The 18,702-nt window shown below is 34.0% G+C and overlaps 1 protein-coding gene across 1 annotated transcript in view; it reads right to left on the reverse strand.

Annotated features, from left to right (window-relative positions):
- The window catches only part of LOC104618370 (voltage-dependent calcium channel subunit alpha-2/delta-3), a gene marked incomplete at its 3' end in the record, with an annotated part of 208,157 nt that overhangs the window by 105,931 nt on the left and 83,524 nt on the right, over window positions 1–18,702 (reverse strand). The window contains exons 8-9 of the mRNA XM_010283944.1: window positions 15,485–15,574; window positions 7,676–7,789 (exon numbers count right to left, since the gene is read on the reverse strand). Of these exons, the coding sequence (XP_010282246.1) occupies window positions 7,676–7,789; window positions 15,485–15,574 (204 nt within the window). The remainder of the gene's footprint in view (window positions 1–7,675; window positions 7,790–15,484; window positions 15,575–18,702) is intronic.

Here is an 18,702-nt window from a genome sequence, read left to right on the forward strand (position 1 = left end):
GAATCAGAACCCTACCTGCCTCTTTTTCTTTTTAAAAGGGAGAACTAATAATGCAGAAGCAAATAATCTTTTTTAAAGCTGCTCCTCCCCACCCCAAAAAAACCCCATAACCCCCACCCATACATAAAAAAACCACAAAACCCACAAACCACTGCAGATGGGGCAGAAAACTAGGACTAGAGCGTTTCTGTGAGCAGTTGCTTCTCTGTATCCCCAAATCAAGAACTTTTGTTCAATCTTATACCCCATCTTTCATCATACTGCAGGAGTACCTAAAAAGATAGCTAATTATCATAAGTTACATCATAGCTTGAAAGGCCTATAAAATGTCAGGACCATCTTTTGTTCTTGAGGTAACCAGTAATAAAGCATACAGTTTGTGTAGCAGTAACAGCATCCGCCTCTAAAGTACTTTTTAGAAAAAAAAAATCAATTTAATAATAGCCAGACAATATTGTACACAAGACATTCAATTTGCTGTACTAACGTTCCATGTTGCCAACGTCAGCAGGTTCCTAAACTACACAGACTTGGTTAAAAATCTGCAGAAAGGTTTGTAACCTTGCAGATAGCAAACACGATGAAAAAGATGATTTGTCACCAATGCACAACACAGCTACTCATTTTCTTGTAGCCTGTTTTCACAGCGTCCACTTGATTTTGTTTGTCTTTAGGATAGTTTTCAGACAAAGGAAAAAGTGTCATGTTTTCATCTTCCTTTGTTGAAGGAGGTTAAGGAAAGCATTCTTTCCTGTCCTATGGCAGAATCTATATGTTCGGAGAATTTTACATATACCCAAAGCTCAGACTTTCACTTCTTATACAGCAGTTGAATCCAATAGATTGTTGGTTGTCTTCAAACTCACTAAATAGATTTCTAGCGAAAAAAATAAGATGCAGAATTATTAAAGTTAAATATTTATTTCAGAGATCTTCAATATAAATGAGCAGATTGAAATAAAGGTCGATAGTGACCAGGTGACCACTACTCAACAGTAATGACCACGTATTATCTTAAGTATTTAAGAAAGCATAATGCCATATATTACTAAATGTACTACAAATATTGATTCTGTGAAAATATGCATTTAAGTCCCACATAGCTAAGGAGTTATCAACTGATTATTGTTGTTTGCAAATACAGTATATTATTATGAAATCAAATTTAAACCCATCAAATTTTGAGGTGCTGATGTCTGGATTCAATTTTAAGTATTATATGTAGACCCAGAGACCTTCTAGACTGAAATAAAGCAAATGCAAAAGCAAGTATAAATACTGAAGTCATGGAACTACTTATCTTGTAATTTCAACAGTTCTGTTCAGACATAGGTGGCATTAACTGTTAGGTCTTTCTGTGTCATAATCATTTAGCAGTAGGAATAAAGGTGATATTGCAGTTATTCTTGATATTTGCCCTACTTAAGTCTTAGCACTGATAGAAACCATCTTAAATCTCTGCCTTCTTGTAATGGTTCAGAACCAGAAAGAAAATACTCCGCTCCCACACAAAATGAACTCTCTCCAGAGCCTTCAGAATAATAGGAAACAGAGAGATGAAGTTCTATGGTCAGAAGTGAAATGCTGCAGAGTAATGAATAAGGTAACTGAATGTGGGGGTACTTTTAACTCAGATTTAAAAAAATAAAAAGAGAAAGCAAGCATGAATTCTAGAGTACAGTCATCGTTTCTTCTTATCAAGAGACAAAATTCAGGAGAGACTTCTGGACTGTCTAGCTGGATTTGATTCTAGAAAATGAGGACATTTTAGGTGGGATTTTGTTTTCCATTTCACTTTGCTGAGTAGTGAGGGATTATTGCTTCTGTTTTTGCATGTATCTACCATAGCATATAGGCACTTCAGACAATTATGAAAGGAAATGCTTTTCAGGATCAAAGGACAAACCTAAAGGAAAGGATATAGCTGAACTGATTCAATTATTTTTTTGCCTTCTTTTCCAGATTTTGCTTGTGGTACAACATCACCAAGTGAAGAGCTCTCAGGCTAAGGGAGCAGAACATTCATTTCTGGATGTTGCAAGTCACCACAGCTCACAAGGATGATATCCTCCTTGGCCACTTAATGAGTGCGGTATCAACACATATGAAAAAGGAATACAAGAAGACTGAATCCAAACTGGAATTTCACAAAAATATTTGCTTATATACTTCATTATGTACCTATTTCCCCTTGATCTCAGTGGGTTTTTAGACTCTGCCCTGAATCGTGGTCATTGAAGAAATGCATTTGGGCTTCTCCAAAACAATGAGGAGATGGGCTTTATAGAGGTATAGAACTTGATAGCCACATAAAAACAATGGGGAAAAAGAGGAGAGAAGACAACCCATGCTGCAAAATATACAGGCAATTGGTCATTTTAGTCAGTGGAGGAAAAGGGTCATGAGACTTCATGAAGTTGTTGGTGAGTCACTACACACTTTAAAGTGTTTCTTCATGCATTTATACAAAAGGCTTTACTACATTATTTTCCTTTGCAGTGTCACAACATACTGAGAACAGTCTTGTTATATTTAAAATGTCAAAATATGTTAAACATTATTTAAGTAGATACTTTCCATTCCAAGTTTATTAATTTTCAATTAGCGACTAAAATGGCTTTCAACAGAGAGCATGATAGGGCTTGAAGCTCTGATAGTGTCTCTGATCTCATTGTAATTTCATTTTTAGATGTGCTATAGCATTTCAGCAACATTTACAAGGTTAATCTTCCCGAATTTTCCATGAGCTACTTCCTGGAGTTTTCCAATAGAGAGGAAGAAAGACTGTGTTATTTAAGAAGAGACACTTAGTGGTACTACTTTATGGGAGCAAACCTGAAGGGCTATCTTTTCCTGTAGTCGTGTCCATTTTCCTGCTCCCCTGCTCCCAACAATGTCTTTTCATGCTTTTAAATTAGAATAGAGTACCTAGTGAAATATGTAAGTGCAGTATTTTTCTTAGTTTCTAATAGTGCATTCAGATATAATAATAGAAGCAATAATATACAGTAAAAACATGACACTGTTCGAACTGACAGGAAAAAGTATTGCAACTATATCATAGTTGTAATTGTAAACCAACACTTTCTTGGTACTATATTTTTTAAAATACTTTTTTCTGCTACATGGTGAAAACGTGGGCTTTTATATGAGAGTGTAGATGGATTTACTCTTGCAGATTAGTTGTTCTCTTTTTGGTATTTCATGTGGCAGAGCTAGCATGAATGAATTACAGAAACTTGAAAATAGTGAATGTAAGTTTCATGAATGAGAAAAATTATGTACATGGCATATACTCACTTATAATGTGTGAGAAAATAACTCCTTAAGGTGCAAGCTTGCATGTATAGACTCATAAAAAAGGAAGTAGACATTAACAAATTAGAGCCTTAGTCATACAAAGAAAACATAGTGTGTTATAAAAATAACATCTACTAGATTTACATTTTAAGTAGCCGAAGATATTAAGAAAACATGGGGAAGTGGGCTTTTTTTGAGAGGGAGATGGGGACTCATAAAATAAACAGTAAAATGAAAGTGTTCCTTCTTTCAAGGAAACAGTCCAGAAGTTAATTTTAAATAGTCTTTTGATAGTCATAATTCTCTAGCTCATATACAAACTCAGGCTGGTGTCCCACAAAAAAATTCAATTATTTAATTTAAGCTACGTTGGGGGTTTAATTGGAGCCATGTTATTCCACTTCAAAATTACTGCAACACAATTTGTATTTAATACATTATCAGAAAGAAGCAGCATTTTAATCAGTTGTCATGCAGAATACATCTACAATGATATGTAACAATGTGTTCTTATCCCTGTTTACACAGTATCTTTTTTTAAAAAGACTGTCTTTTGCAAAAATATAGATGGCTTGGAAAAAAAGAAGAAAATATGAATTGTTATTTACATGGTAACATGTTTTCACTCTCCATTTTTAGAGATTTTCACTGACAAACTGTCAAAGCCTTCACAGTTATATGAAGAATTTGTTCCTTCCTATAAGAGAACAAGATGTTTCTGCTGCAACTAATGACGACATATTTAATATTATCTAACATTAGATAAAACATAACTGAAATAGGTACTTTGCTGACAGGGTAATTGAGGTAAACAGAAACTTAAGAACTTATCTCTATTAGAGTTATCACTTTGTTCATCACTGTCCACCACAGTATCAAAATGGCAGGAAAACCATAAACAATAAAGAAGATGGCAAGGCAATGTGTAGATGAATAAAGAACAACAAAAAAACCCAAAACCCACAAAACCTGCGAAGTAGTTCAAAGGTGTGATTTATAAATATTAAAAATTGTTTTGGAGAGAATAAAGATGATGTAATGCAAAAGGGGGGGATCTTGAAGTGTACCACATGCAAAATTTTTAGGCGCACTGATGTTGCAAATATGTAGGATACTCTATTTTCAGTAATTCTTCCTTTCTAGAACAAATCCAATGAAGAACATGGAAAGCTCTAATGCATTAAAGCATACATACGGAAATCTCTTGCATTTTTCATACTGAAACATTTCAGGCTGAATAGCAGACAAACTGATTTGATTTCTTCCCTATATATTTTATAATATACATTGTAGAAGACTGTATAATATGTTAAATATTTTCTAAGAGTTGGATAGTATACTACATATTAAGTAAAAGCCACTAAAGCCCTAAACATCGTGTCCTTGCTAAACAAGGTAGGGTTCTTCATGCTAGGCCTTTGCAGAAGTACACCCAAAGGGAAACCTACCTTGCTGCTTATTGCAACAGCTGTGCTAAGTATTGTTATCTCAGATAGAGCGTCGATTTGCACATGAAAGATATATAGCACACGGTTTTGTGAAAATACTTAGCTGACTGTTTCAGAGAAGTCTTTCCTTACTGATGTCATATGAAAGAGAGTTTCCCCATGGTCTCCACCCATTCTTAAGAGAGGAACTAACTTCACAGTACAAGACATCAGAGGCACATCCTTCTGAGAGATTCTGTAAGTCTCCTTAGACATCAGCATTTGCTAGATAAAGCAAAATGTTCTCATGGAACATTTGAGAACTCAACAACTTAAATCAGATAATATCCCATTCAATAAGAGAGGAAAGACTGGCCACAAAACTTTTTTTTTTTTTTAATACTTCTAAGCCTCCTTTCCAGTGGAACAAAATGAGTTAAGTTTTCATAAAACAGGGCTAATGTTAGCCTACAATGTCACTCAATAATATCAGAAGTGGAAAGGAGAAAAAATTAGTGGCAGGGGGAAGGTGCCAGAAATACTAATACTGATTAGCTCCAAAGATAATTTAAATTCAGTCATATTCCTCATATCTTCTATGTAATTTGTTTATATTTTTGTATTGCATAATGAAAATTCTTCATACATCATCTGATCATGGAAATCTTAAATCATTACAAGATTTAATTGACTAAAGTATTAAGAGTAAATATTAAAGTCCATAGATGACATTAACTCTTCTCAGACCATTTCTATGGGGATACAAATGTATGCAAATATCTGGGAATTACTCAAAATAAAGGAAGAAAAATTCTGTTGTTTATAAAAATTTGCAATCTGAAGAAGCAGCTATTAAAATAATAATGTCACAATCAGGTTATAGTTGTCTTATTTCCAAATGCTTTCTGAGAGAACAAGTGTGAATACAAAGCAGGATTTAAGAGATATATTGAGATCATATTACTACCAGGCATTTAAATGAGCACAGCCAACTGATAAAATCTTAAGCTATATAATATTAAGGATTTATGCTTATTTACTTTGGAGAAAAACATAACATATGACCTGTCTGATAAAAACAGAATATTTAAATATCTGAAAAACAAGCTACAGTTCAAGTATGTTACTGTTTCCGGAATTATTCAGTAATTTCAACAGACAAATGTATTTTATAAAGACCTAACTTTCCAAATGTCTAATTACTCCACAGAAAATCACTAAAAGCTTTACCCCTGAAGAATCACCCAACTTCAACAATAAATACTGAATAAGAAAAGGCAGGAGATATTTTCATGCAAATAGCAACAATAAATAATCTCAGTGAAATGCACTGAAGAAAAGTAGGGAGACAAATACCAAAGGTCATGTATTCTCCTCTGACTTGCAAATAGTTGATCACATTTCAAGGAGGTATTTCTTGTATGTCACAGAGTAGAAACAAATATTTCTTATATATTTCAGCAATATTGCCATTGTCAATTGAGATGTGACCCAACAAAGTACAATAAATACCAGAATGGACAAATTCTGACAGCCAATGGAACTTCTTTCACAATATCAAGTTCTACATCTTAATGCATTAATTAAATATTGAACTTCCTCATCCCTTCCACTACACAAAGGCTAGCATCAATTCACACAAAATGTGCTACAGGTTTCCTCAGAATATTTGCAAATACCGATGCATCCTTGCATTCTTTTAAATATGACAGACTTCCTGGCATGTCTTGGTAAAATGACAAAAAGTATGAACTTTCTTCTTTTAGAGAATGAAGTTACATAAAAAGAGTGAGCAAGGTATTTGAAGAGAAAAATAGATCTTCAGATTGCAGTTAGTTATTGTTCTACATTCTCTGAATAAAAACCTCTTAACCAACAAAAAGCAGAATACTTGTATGTCATTTTTAGTACATGAAATGACAGCAATTAACATAATGTTTTCAGAAGATCAGTAAAAAAATTTCCCATTTTTTCTTACCCACTGATTGCTAAGAGATTAGGTTAATTCAGGTAAACAAGAAAAGGGAGAACAGAAAATAAATGTAACTTTGTAAATGAGAGAAATGTGACTAAAAACAACAAATCAAAACTACTACTGTTTTTCACAGAATACTGAAACCCCATGCAGAACACATATTAATCAATTATTTGCTCAAATTGCACTTCAAAGAGCAAGGTTGTTGCTTCCACAGGCATATAACAGGGCAGGTATAGCAACCTACAAAAAAATCCCTAAAATAGTCCCAAAACTTGCTGTAGGAGAAAATAGGAAGTGTAGAAGGAAAGTATTTCACATCCAAACATAAGGCCTACTAGAGCTTTCTCATCAGAAAAATTCAAGTCATTTCTGCACTACCATGTAACATCCATGTGTTGTTATATAACAAGGAATTTCATTCTGGGCAAATTTCTTTATACAGATCGATTGAACCAAATACATTTTTAATAAAATCTCACCAGTTGCCAACTCTACCCCTCACTGACAAATAAACTAAAAGTACTGAGTACTACAACTGCTCGTTCTCCAGTCATAGTAAACTGTTCACTGTCTGCAGTACCACGACAATACACCTCTTTAGCTTCAAAACATCAACTTATTAATGAGTATTTTAGGAGAAAGAAGAGAAAAGTTTTTTCATGTTTAATGATGTCCCACAGGGGAATTATTATATAAGGGTCAAAAATGTACCCTAGAAGGAAATGTTTCCTTAATATCTTATTATCCTAAGTTCATTACTGCAGTAAAAGGCCATCTTTATCTCTGAGCAATATCACATAAGCATCATTTTTGTCATTAGTGAAACATCCAGTTATCCGAAATAATTTTTAGATTATTAGAAAGATTGTTACTGACTTTTCAACAGGCATATACTTTTTAATAGGCATATACTTTATATTGGATATGAAGCTTTGGGTTTTCCATCAAGTAAAGGTGATCACATACTTACTTTTCTGTCTGGCCAATTATATTTTGCAAATATTGTATCGTACGTGTCCACAGCTCCATCAGTAATCAACATTATGGCTTGGCTGCAAATACTTCCTTGTCCTGTGTGATTGAACTGTGAAAGGAAACAATCATTTAGTTACAGCACATTCTTGTTAGACGAAGACAGATAGGATTGCACTGGATAAACATGGATCTTGTCAAACCTCCAGCATGCTTAGAAGTAGGTGACAAAGTCTCAGGTTGAAAACATTTTATCATAGATATCATGTTCTTACTGAATTGTAACTTCAGTGTTATAACAGACTGCAGATTCATTATACATCCCCATTCTATCAGCTTGAAAAATGAGAAACAAACATAAATTTAGCACTTCCCCAAATTGAAAGTGTATTCCCCTGTTTTAGATAGATGGTATGTATTATTGTATCTATATAGGGCTTGCTTTGACTTAAATATAATTTTAAAAGAACAAGCTACGCAAAAAGAAGAAAAAATGATGACTGATAATTTTCCTGGGAAGTACAGAATATACACCACTTACAGGGAGACATATGACTATTCATATTCACTCAGGATTACATTCCATATGTTTTTTCATAAAATGTTTATCTGGGAGAACCAAGTTAATATTTATATATTCTCAGGTTCTCCTATTACTCGAAATAAATACATATAAGTAATTCAAGCTGTTGTACATCAGTACTCGAGCACAAGTACTTCTCAATCAACACATCCTTTGGCGTATGCAAAGAAAGTTTCCTCGTTCCACAAATGGGGTTTTCCCCTGGTCAAAGAGCAAGTAAATTAGACTGAGTCATGACATAAGCTTTGATCTCTTGCTTCTGGAGTTAGTGCCTTAGTTTTGAATCTATGTGTCTCCATTTGCTCTTATTGCAGAACAGATTCTTATTTGTCTGTGTATTATTTTATATATTTAAGGAACTTAAGTGAAACATCTGTCTTTTAGCAACAAAAAAAAAGCAAAGTTGGAAAATTATTTCATTTTTAATTACTCTGTACAAACACTAAAAAAAAACCACCTGTGAAAAGATCAATAAACTGGGGCATTACATACAACTCTTTATAGATTGGGCTAACATTTGAATACATGCTAATGAATGAACAACCTCAGTTTGTTCTCTTCCTCTGCAGTTTTCAGGTACATTACCAACTTTGAGGTCAGACAAGGCCTCATCCTACCACCCTTCTCTTGGTACTGAGAAAGTCAAGCAATAATTACCCTGTCCTGCCTCATCAGCCTATCTGTGATGAACAGTGTCCAAAAAAGGGTGGTCCCATCTGAGAAGTAGTATTTAAATTTAAAGGTGAATTACCTTGCAGGGACTCTGACTGCTGCTGGATTCAACAAAGTTTATTCAGAGTACTCTAGTTTGATTTGGGCTAGCAACTGCTCTGTCTTTAAGCTTTCTACAGTCTACTTGCCCTGACATACCTGCTGTTCTCCCAAAACACTGAAAACCCTTTTTTCTAGAAAAGAAAACCTTTTCTAGAACAAGGTTCCTAACTTCCAAAAATGTCATCTTTGTAGACGTGCCTGCAGTAGGAAAGGGAGTGGATGGTGGGTTTCAGCAATACTCTGTCCTTTTCTTCTGCCTTTGCATTTCTAGATCCGAGTAATCACATCCATAAATGTCGTTCAACAATCATTTATACCATCTGCAGCTCTCCTCCAGATCAGTTTCCTTTTGAGCAAACAGGAACCTCAGTGAACAGTAATAGAAACATGTTGCTTAAAGAGAAACTAATGTGGATTTACAGAGTTGGCTCTGTCACTGCCTGTGTGAAAACTCGTATCTGTGATACCTGCAAGGCAGTCTATCCTTAAAATTCTTTAGTCATGACAGTTTTTCCAGTATTAACTAGACCAGAATTATTAAAGAGGGATTCCTTCATTAGTATGATCTTAGATCAAATATTTTCTCATAAAGATGAAGTTACTTTGTTAAGGGATATATTCATCGTATGGACAACATATTTTGCAAGAGACAAAGTATATTAAAAGGGAAATTAATGAAGGGGGAATGCCTTTAAATATTTATTTTAAAACATAACTCTGTATGCATCTGCATTATTCTAAGTAGTTATCTATGAATATTTTGAAGAACGAGACTAAATTCAACTGCTTTGATGAGTAATATCTTCTCACATTTGCCTAGAACTTCAATTTTATTGAATAGTGAGAGTGATGAAAGAATTTTCCATAACAATAACAATGACAAGGGCCTTATGATGAGCTACAATTAACTCAGTGATTCACCAGTTAGCAGCAAAAATTTCAAAGCATCCTGACATTTACAGCATTCGGTTGTGATTAACAATCTTTGAAATGTCACAGAATTTTATTTAATTGGTTATCATTTTTTTTAAAGGTAATCACTGCAAAGACTACATTTGTCACCAAAAGAGATAATTGCAGTTGTCACATGACATAGTAGGTGCCTAACTACTGTATCAAGCACTTGTACATTCTTACACTGTATAATGAACACTGCATAAGTTGATGATTGGAAAGAATTTGGAAGTGGATTTTTAAATATGCTTTTCAAAGACATCAGTATCAACCACCTTCAAGCCTGAACAGCCTAGGCAAATACTGAAAGGTAATTGCAAGGCAAAATTAGCTAAGTTTAATTAGTGTAACCCTTGAACCTTTCTAAAATCCAACCAGAATCTTAATAGAATATTTGTGTAAAAAAAAAAAGAGCTTTTTCTTTTTCTTTTTCTTGCCCCTTCCCTCTCCCCCTTCTTTTTTTTAAATGTAGGCAAGACATCGTTAGCTAACCTATAATTCACAAGAATAGATTTCTGGCACATAAAGGTCACATCCTGTAGACAATGCAGAAAATGGTTAGCTGTATTCTTTTAAGGAGAGATTAAGTAGCTTTTTCTCTGGCCTAGGCTGCTTAATAGAAGTTCCCAGAGACTTTGCTGATATGCCTGTATATCATGGAAAAGATTTTTATGCTGTCAATTCTGGAAGTATATATGCAAGGAGGCTTGAAGCTATTATACTCCCTTTTATAGTATAAATAGGAACAGTCATTACTCCACCTTGAATAGATCTGAACATACATGTAGCATGATCCATCATGACCTTACAGATCAAAAGACCCTCACTCATCATAGGTACAGTTCAGTACATGGGATGTCAGTTCCCTTTATTCTAAAAACTATCAGCTTATCAAATGAGATTTTTATACCACATTCATCATTATAACCTCAGTTGCCTCACAGATTTTAAAACAAAACAAAAATCTCATCTCAGGTTGTCTTCCTCACTGTCTGTAATGCTTTTTTCCAATTTACATAGATTTGGAAGACTAGCATAGAAGGTCTCTTTCATTGAGGCTGGTTGCTTTTTATATTGTGTATCTGTTTCCAAAGAAACAGATTAATTGCCCATTCTTAATGAACCCTCTACAAACAACCTAGAGTGTTCTTTACTTCGTGCAGCTTTCCCCATTGTCATTTTTGGCATGCACCACGTGAAAGAATTAGTTTCACACTGTCTGGGTGAACATGTGGGCAGTGGGTGAAGATCTTCATCTTTTCATTTTAGGATATTATGCCCAGAAAAGGACTGATCAACATTGTGCTTCAAGGTGAATACGAAGGAATTGGAACCATTAGTTAACCTAAGATCTTACAGTATAAAGACAGGCACACTTGTCAAATCAAACCCTTTAGAGAATATTTTGGTTTGAGGTCTCATTTGCAAGGTACATCCTTCAATCAAAAGACAGTTTACTACTTATTTTTTATGAGATTTTCTTTTTCCAGCAGACTAACAGATTTTAATCCTTTTTCCCCAAGAGAAAATACTTAAGGAAACACTTTAAAATATTTCCATGAATATAAGCTCAGTTGAAAAAAGAGAAAACAAGAAGGAAGTGGAAAAGGAACGGGGCGGGGGGGGGCGGGGGGGAGAAAAAAGGAATTTGCTTGCCGTGTTTGTGACTGAAATATTTCTTTCCAGAACAACACTGGTAAATATGAGTGACAATAATAAAGTTTCCAAAATCATCAACTGGCATAGCTCAATCTTTATCATCTGTCAATTCATGAGTTGCAACTAGTTTGTCTGTATTCTTAAAATCCAATTGAGGTTAGTTAGGATGCATATTAATTCTACAGGTACATGATTTTTAAGACACGGGATGTACTAAGACTAGACAAACTGAAAAATAGGTTGTCCGGGAAGTGTTAAGCAAAAAGAGAAACAAAACTGTTTTCCTTACATGAAGAAAGCTCAAGTCAGAATATGCCTTAAATTGCATTTTTATTAAAAGTAAGTGTACTATAATGATGTTTTTCTAGCTTTCTTTACTAATCCTTACTACGCTTAGTAGTAGTATAGTGAGTTTTACTGAATTTAATTTGTGAGACAGGAATTAAGTCCCTGTAACTTAACTGAAAGAAATGTATCTCAGTTTAAAGGAGAGACAATGTAGTTTTTTAAATGGTGCCTCTTTTCAGAGCCATACTTTGCGTAGAGAGGAAGGATGACTTGATTTCTAATAAATGTATCCCAGTCAACACTCCAAGGCATTGTTCAAATTGAGAATGATAAAGCAAACTAGTCCTGGATCTGAACAATCAAGCAGCAAGATAGGGGGTCTAAATTATCAGCCTTAAATTTAGGCTCTTCTGTAATACACACCTACACTAAGAGCAGTTATTTGGAGCCCATAGACATAGAGTTTGTAGATTTCTTGGAAACATGCTATAAGGTTGTCAGGAGGCCAGTTTGGCTCACTGAGAAAAGATAAGCAGAATATGGTACAGACGTTCAAGTAATATGTACAAAGCATTGATTTATTTATTTTTGAAAGCTTGACTCTAATTTCTTTTTATCTTTAAAGCTGATATATATACACACACACATAAATATATATCTACTTTTCTGGATATGAAGTGTGAGTCTCTCTCAAGGACAAGATATTCTTAGAAAGAAACACATAGTGGATTTACTTGGAAGTACCCATCACTAACACTAATATTATGCAATATTAACTACCGCCAGCTGGACTGCTATTATAACAACCATATCAGAGGAGATGTGTAGACAAACTAGAATGCCTAAATACACAAGGAACTACATTCTCATCATAACACCATCAGACATTTAGTAGAAGGAACGGATGATCTAAAAAAACATAGTCCTTACATTTCAACCCAAGAATTTGGGCACCAAATCACTACCTTACTTTTGAATCTCATTGCAATCTCCTTTTTTTGTTGCTGTGGATCAACCTTTAAAAACCTTTAAGTAATCTTGTTTGAAAAAGTCAAAGCAACAGAAGATCTTGCATAATCTCTTTTAAAGGTTACTTAAAAATTAAAATTCCACATAATTCTAATTCACCTGCCAAGAATCTGATGTTGCTCTGCCTTTCTAGATGATACCTCCCACTTCACTAAAAAGAAAACAAAACAAAGCAAAAAAAGTCTTCCACTACACATAGGGGTTCTAAACCAGGATCAACTCACCTCTTAATCTATTTGGATTATTAAAAAGAATACATGCATAATCTTTAAATATTTTCTTTTCTTTTTTTTAGTAAAGAGAGGGGGTTTCTGGAGACACCAAAACATTTTCAATCATATTTTAAGCTGCTAATATTAACTGCAAAAGAAAGCCATAGGGACTGTTTTAATAGGCTGAAGATGCTTGCTTGTAACATCCAACCACTTAGCAGGAGTTGGTCCTGTTGCAAGGTGTTTAGTCACTTTTACTGACTCACTAATGCAGTTCAAAGGTTACCAACAAGATGCAAAGAACAAGGGTTTGGCCTCCTGTTAAAAAGAGTGAACTTTGGGCAAGATGGAGCATTCTGAAAGAATCCACAGAAATAGAAATTTGCATTTTCTTGCCTTAGAAAATGCTAGGTGGGGATTACATATAGCATCATTCTGAAATAATTTTACAGCTAATATTCCAGGTCTAGATTTAGATTGGTTCAGGTTTAGATTGGATATTAGGAAAAATTTCTTCACCAAGAGAGTGGTCAAGCATTGGAACAGGCTGCCTAGGGCGGTGGTGGAGTCACCATCTCCAGAAATATTCAAAAAACTTGTGGATGTGGCACTTTGGGACACGGTTTAGGAGGCATGGTGGTGTTGGGTTAACGGTTGGATTTGATGATCTTGAAGGTCCTTGCCAACCTTAGTGATTCTGTGTCTTAGAACTGGAATGTTCTGGGATAAGAGTTTAAGTTTCTTTAGGACTCATTGATCACTAATTGCTAGCATTTCACCTTGGGGCTCTTGGTACTGGGACACAAATGAACGTTTGTTTGTTTTTCTCATCAGTTTCCTGCTTTCCTCAGTCTTGAGGCTAACTGAAGTACTTCACATTTTCCCCCTCAGTATCTGCTTGGGCCTTTGACATATTTGGTGTTTTAGCCCTTCACAATGACACTTGATACGTATGTCTTGCATAATGAACTTTGCTGGAGCTTTGCGATATAGCAGTTTACAATTTTACAAGTGCTCATTAGATCAGAGATCCTGGAGAAGAGATCTGCTTGTAATTAGTTATTTTTAAAAAAGTGAACGCTTTCCTTTACAGAAACCCTATATCTAAACTGATATTTACAGAGGTTGTAAGCAATGGCTTTAGTCCTACCACATCACCTAGGGTTTTCATTCATAATATCATGAGAAATATTTGATGGTGGATTTTATTTTCATTGGTTTGCTCCCTCATCCTAATTCTCTGTCATTACTACTACTGTTCACTTTTCTCCTTCCTTTTGTCACTTTTTCCAATATACATTCCCAAGAAAGTATATAGTCAGCTGAATCAAAACACTGTTAAAATTGTTGTTTGCTGGAATATGTAGCATGACAATGTATTTTACCTTTGCCCGAAATTATATAAAAAACCAACTCTGAAATACACTACATAAAATCATTTCACGATAGCTACTAAGACTGATGTGCACCTTGCGAGGAAAAGCATTTCAGGCAAAGACAATGGGTCTGATTTCAATTAAAATATCGTTTGAAGGACAATTTCCTGGACACCTAAGAATGCTACACTGATTTTATCTGGAGTTTGAGAGGGAAACTAGATGCCCTGCACTAGATTATCTCCATGATCACGATGTTCATCTTCTAGAGATTGCATTGCTATTTATAGATGCTATTCACAGGAATGTTATCAAAAAGTTGGCCTCATGTTTTTGGCAGATAAATAATTGAAATAACATTAATACCTCTGAGCTGCTTAGAAAAGGCATTACATTTTTTCTTTTATCTTCAAGTATTACAGAAGTAAGTAAAAAAGTGTTCAAATAACTTATTTTATATAAGCTATGAGAGAGATTGTCATGCCAGAAGTCAAACCAATGAACAATCATTTCATGACCCTAATAACAGTGTGTATTCACAAAGTGTTTATGAATACACAAATTCCTGTCATTCCTAAAATGTTAGCACTTCCAAAGAAAAAAAAAAATCAATCTAAACTGTGAAATTTGCATGTTACCCTAGTATTTTTTACATCTAGAACAGCTACTGACATAAACTTTAATACAGACATGCTTAGATATATACTGTATAGAAAGACACAAAATACCTTAATATAAAATGTATACATATAAAAATGTAAATTTCCTTGTCTTTTACCACATATAGATTATATAGAATTCTTATCCTGTAGATAATATTTTACTATCACCACATTTTTGAGTGAGTTCTAGTCCATTATCTTAAAATTGACAGTAATTGCTGAATAGCAAGAAAGGTGTCAGCAGTGTAAATCTGAAAAGCATTAACTTACTTCATTGAGCATGTTGAAAGCTTCATTTAAAGCAATGTCCAGCATTCCAATTCCTTTTGCAAAAAGTTTGTCAAGGTGTTCCCTGAAATGCTGAAACATGAACAAGGAAGTTTTATTTGTCAGTATATTGTTATAACATACACGTTGACAGCAATGATTAAGGATTTCTGCATTCATCTTTAGACCTAATTCTTAAGTTTAAATGGCTGCATACAATAATTCATAAACCAAAGTAATTCCTGGTTGATTCTTTTGACTCTTGAAGTCACACTAAACTAAGGATGTGTTTGAACAATAGTAATGCGAAGGTATCACAAGATATGTTTTTGGCTAGTTTATTCAATCAAATAATTTTCCTTTGCTTTTTTTTTTTTTTTTTTGGTTGGTTTGGTTTGGGTTGGGTTTTTTGTTTTGTTTGGGGTTTCTATTTAGGCATATCCATATCTTTTTTTCCACTTCACATAGTAATTTTTATATTATTTCTAACTGTTCAACTTCTAGGTTTTCAGGATCTGCTACTTAATAAAAATAATTCTTTCTGAAATTTAGCTTTGAGATTCTATTTTTTGTTATGATTCCTCCCTAAAAGATGGTAGACCCTAATCATTAGGCCATTTCCGTTTAAACGCAGTTTATCAATGTCAATATAATATACAGATTGATAAAGGTCTACTCTACACAAGAAGACAGGCAAGGCTAACCACTTGCTAGCTATATGTGATTGTCTTCAGCATTATGTTGTGTAGTCACACTTAAACCCAATTTTTGCAGTTTTAAATGGCTCATCAATTATGCACTGCCATACTTGCTGGCCATGAGCATGGGTAAAATTTTATAACAAGCAGTTAGAGGTGGACAGTTAAGAATTCATCCTATATTTTCCATATAACGTATGTTATTTCTCCAGATATGCAAGAATTTTGACAAATTTCAAAAATTTTGCATTCAACAAAAATATAGGGCTACTGTATAATATATACAATAAACTGTAATTTTTTAGAGAAAGTGCAAACTAAGAAGTGCCAAGTAACACATTTTCAAAACAATGTTAGCACTACTCCTGAAAATGAAATGTTCAGAGGAGAAACAAATTCTTTTACATTTATAAGAAAGATCAATAGATCATTAAAAACAGTATTATGAACCATGTAATCATAAAGGGACACTGTATGCAATATCAACAAACAGGTACGTCAGTCCTCTGATTTTCTAGGATGGAAACTTTTTTTTTAATTATTTCATAAAATAAAAAGATATTACAGCAGTATATTGCAGTATAGTTGAAACAAGAAAATTTACGTCGGAGCCTCTAGGCAATTCCGACGCCACAAAAAAAAAAAAAAAAAAAAAAAAGGCTTGTTTTTCAAAACAATGTCTTCATAGTGACCTAGTAAATGTGGTTCATTGTAGGTCAATACCTTGAACAGCCAGAAGGCGCAGTCTTGTTCATCTAAATAAGCAAGGTTAGCATAAACACCCATAAGGCTAGACTGCAAAATAGTTCTTTTTTTCCCCAACTTAAACATAGCTAACTTAAGTAAATAATAGGTAATACCTTCACAGTACTAGTAAATAATGTTTAAAATACATTTTAAAATATAGTAATTAATTTGTAACAAGAAAATGAAGACATATGTGGTGGAAATGGGGGCGAGGGGGGCGGGAAGGTAATGCTTTTGTAAGCTTTATTTCAGTCTCCACAACTGGATTAAAAAAAAAAGAATATCTCAACAGGTTAGTAAGAGGGAATTTTTTTATTTATGAGTCCATTGTTCTTAAAGCATTATTATAGGCAAGAAAATCAAATCACACCATCTTTGTAGAAGAATTAAAATACTATTCTCCCTTGCATTGTGTCATATATTTTTTACAAGTAATAATGAAAGTAAGAATGAATACAAAATACCCAAATATTCAATAAATCCATCAACCTCTCATTATTCTGTAACTGGCATCATTTCAAAATATCTCAGAATGGATCAAATAGGTCCAAATTGATCACAAGCCATATCAGCCTATTCTTGACTTCAACTAACACAGCCTGGAAATTGAGAGCAGCAATGCAAGGATGACACGGCCCTTGTCTGGGAAACTGCCAACTGTTAGCAGCACCGCACAGCACAGCATGTTTTCCATAGCTATTTCAAAACACAGTAACTGACCAACAGTCAGATTCAGAGACTACTGACTTCGGTACTCAGGGTGACTTTAATATGTGTATGGCCATCACTCCATATACAAAAGGAATAACTATAGCACAGGACTGTTACAGTCATTAAAGCTTTTCAGAAACTCAGAAAATACAACCATTCTTCATGAAATATGTAAAGTTCATATGTATTTAAAATTGTTCCTTGGAATTCTTCAAAAACTAAAATATATCCTGTTTATAAAATTCTCCAGGAAACATCTTAGCAAAGCCAGTCTTATATATAGCTGATATTTTTAAACAGAAATTGTTGTTAACAGTTCAAAAATACGGAAACCAAGCAGTTTACTATTGTTTCATCAATGTCAAAAACAATTTCGTAACATCAAAGTTATGTGTGGACCATATGTTTTCAAGCTGCTGAAGCAGCCCTATGGTCACAGCCCATCTCTCCCAGATACATGGAACTAAGGTTAGTTTACCGTTACCGCAGATGCTTCCCTACTAACACAGGGATTCACCCCAAAACAGAAGAGTTCTCTGACAACTGATAAAGCCAAATTCTTGTATTGGAAATAAGTTTCTAATCTTACCTGTTTATAAACCAGATATGTTAAAATATTTATTACACCATATTTCTCTTTGGAATACATTACTGCATAATTAAAACAGAATTAGTTTGGTATTAAAAAAACACAATGGTTTATAAAAATCTCTGAACATTTCAGAGACAAGTATTGTGGAATGTTTATCACAGTGCATATACATTATCAAGTATGAACAAGCAGACTAAAAAGACTACCAAAAACTACTAGTAAACAGCGTAATCTCTAGTGTGTAATTCAGGTCATGTGATCTGCCAAGACAACAAATAGTTTTTGCTTGCCATATCTATATACAGGTTCTGAAAAATACCCTGTTGATATATGAAGAAATATAATAATGATGTTTGTTTGATACAAAATAGTAAAAAAAGTTAAAAATAGATTTCATGCACAATGAATTTTAACAAATCAATGTTTTCTGCTTCCAGGCTTCAGAGTGAACAGATGCTACAAGGTGATTCTGG

The sequence above is a fragment of the Phaethon lepturus genome, unplaced genomic scaffold (assembly GCF_000687285.1).
Source record: "Phaethon lepturus isolate BGI_N335 unplaced genomic scaffold, ASM68728v1 scaffold1163, whole genome shotgun sequence".
NCBI classification, from domain to species: domain Eukaryota; kingdom Metazoa; phylum Chordata; class Aves; order Phaethontiformes; family Phaethontidae; genus Phaethon; species Phaethon lepturus.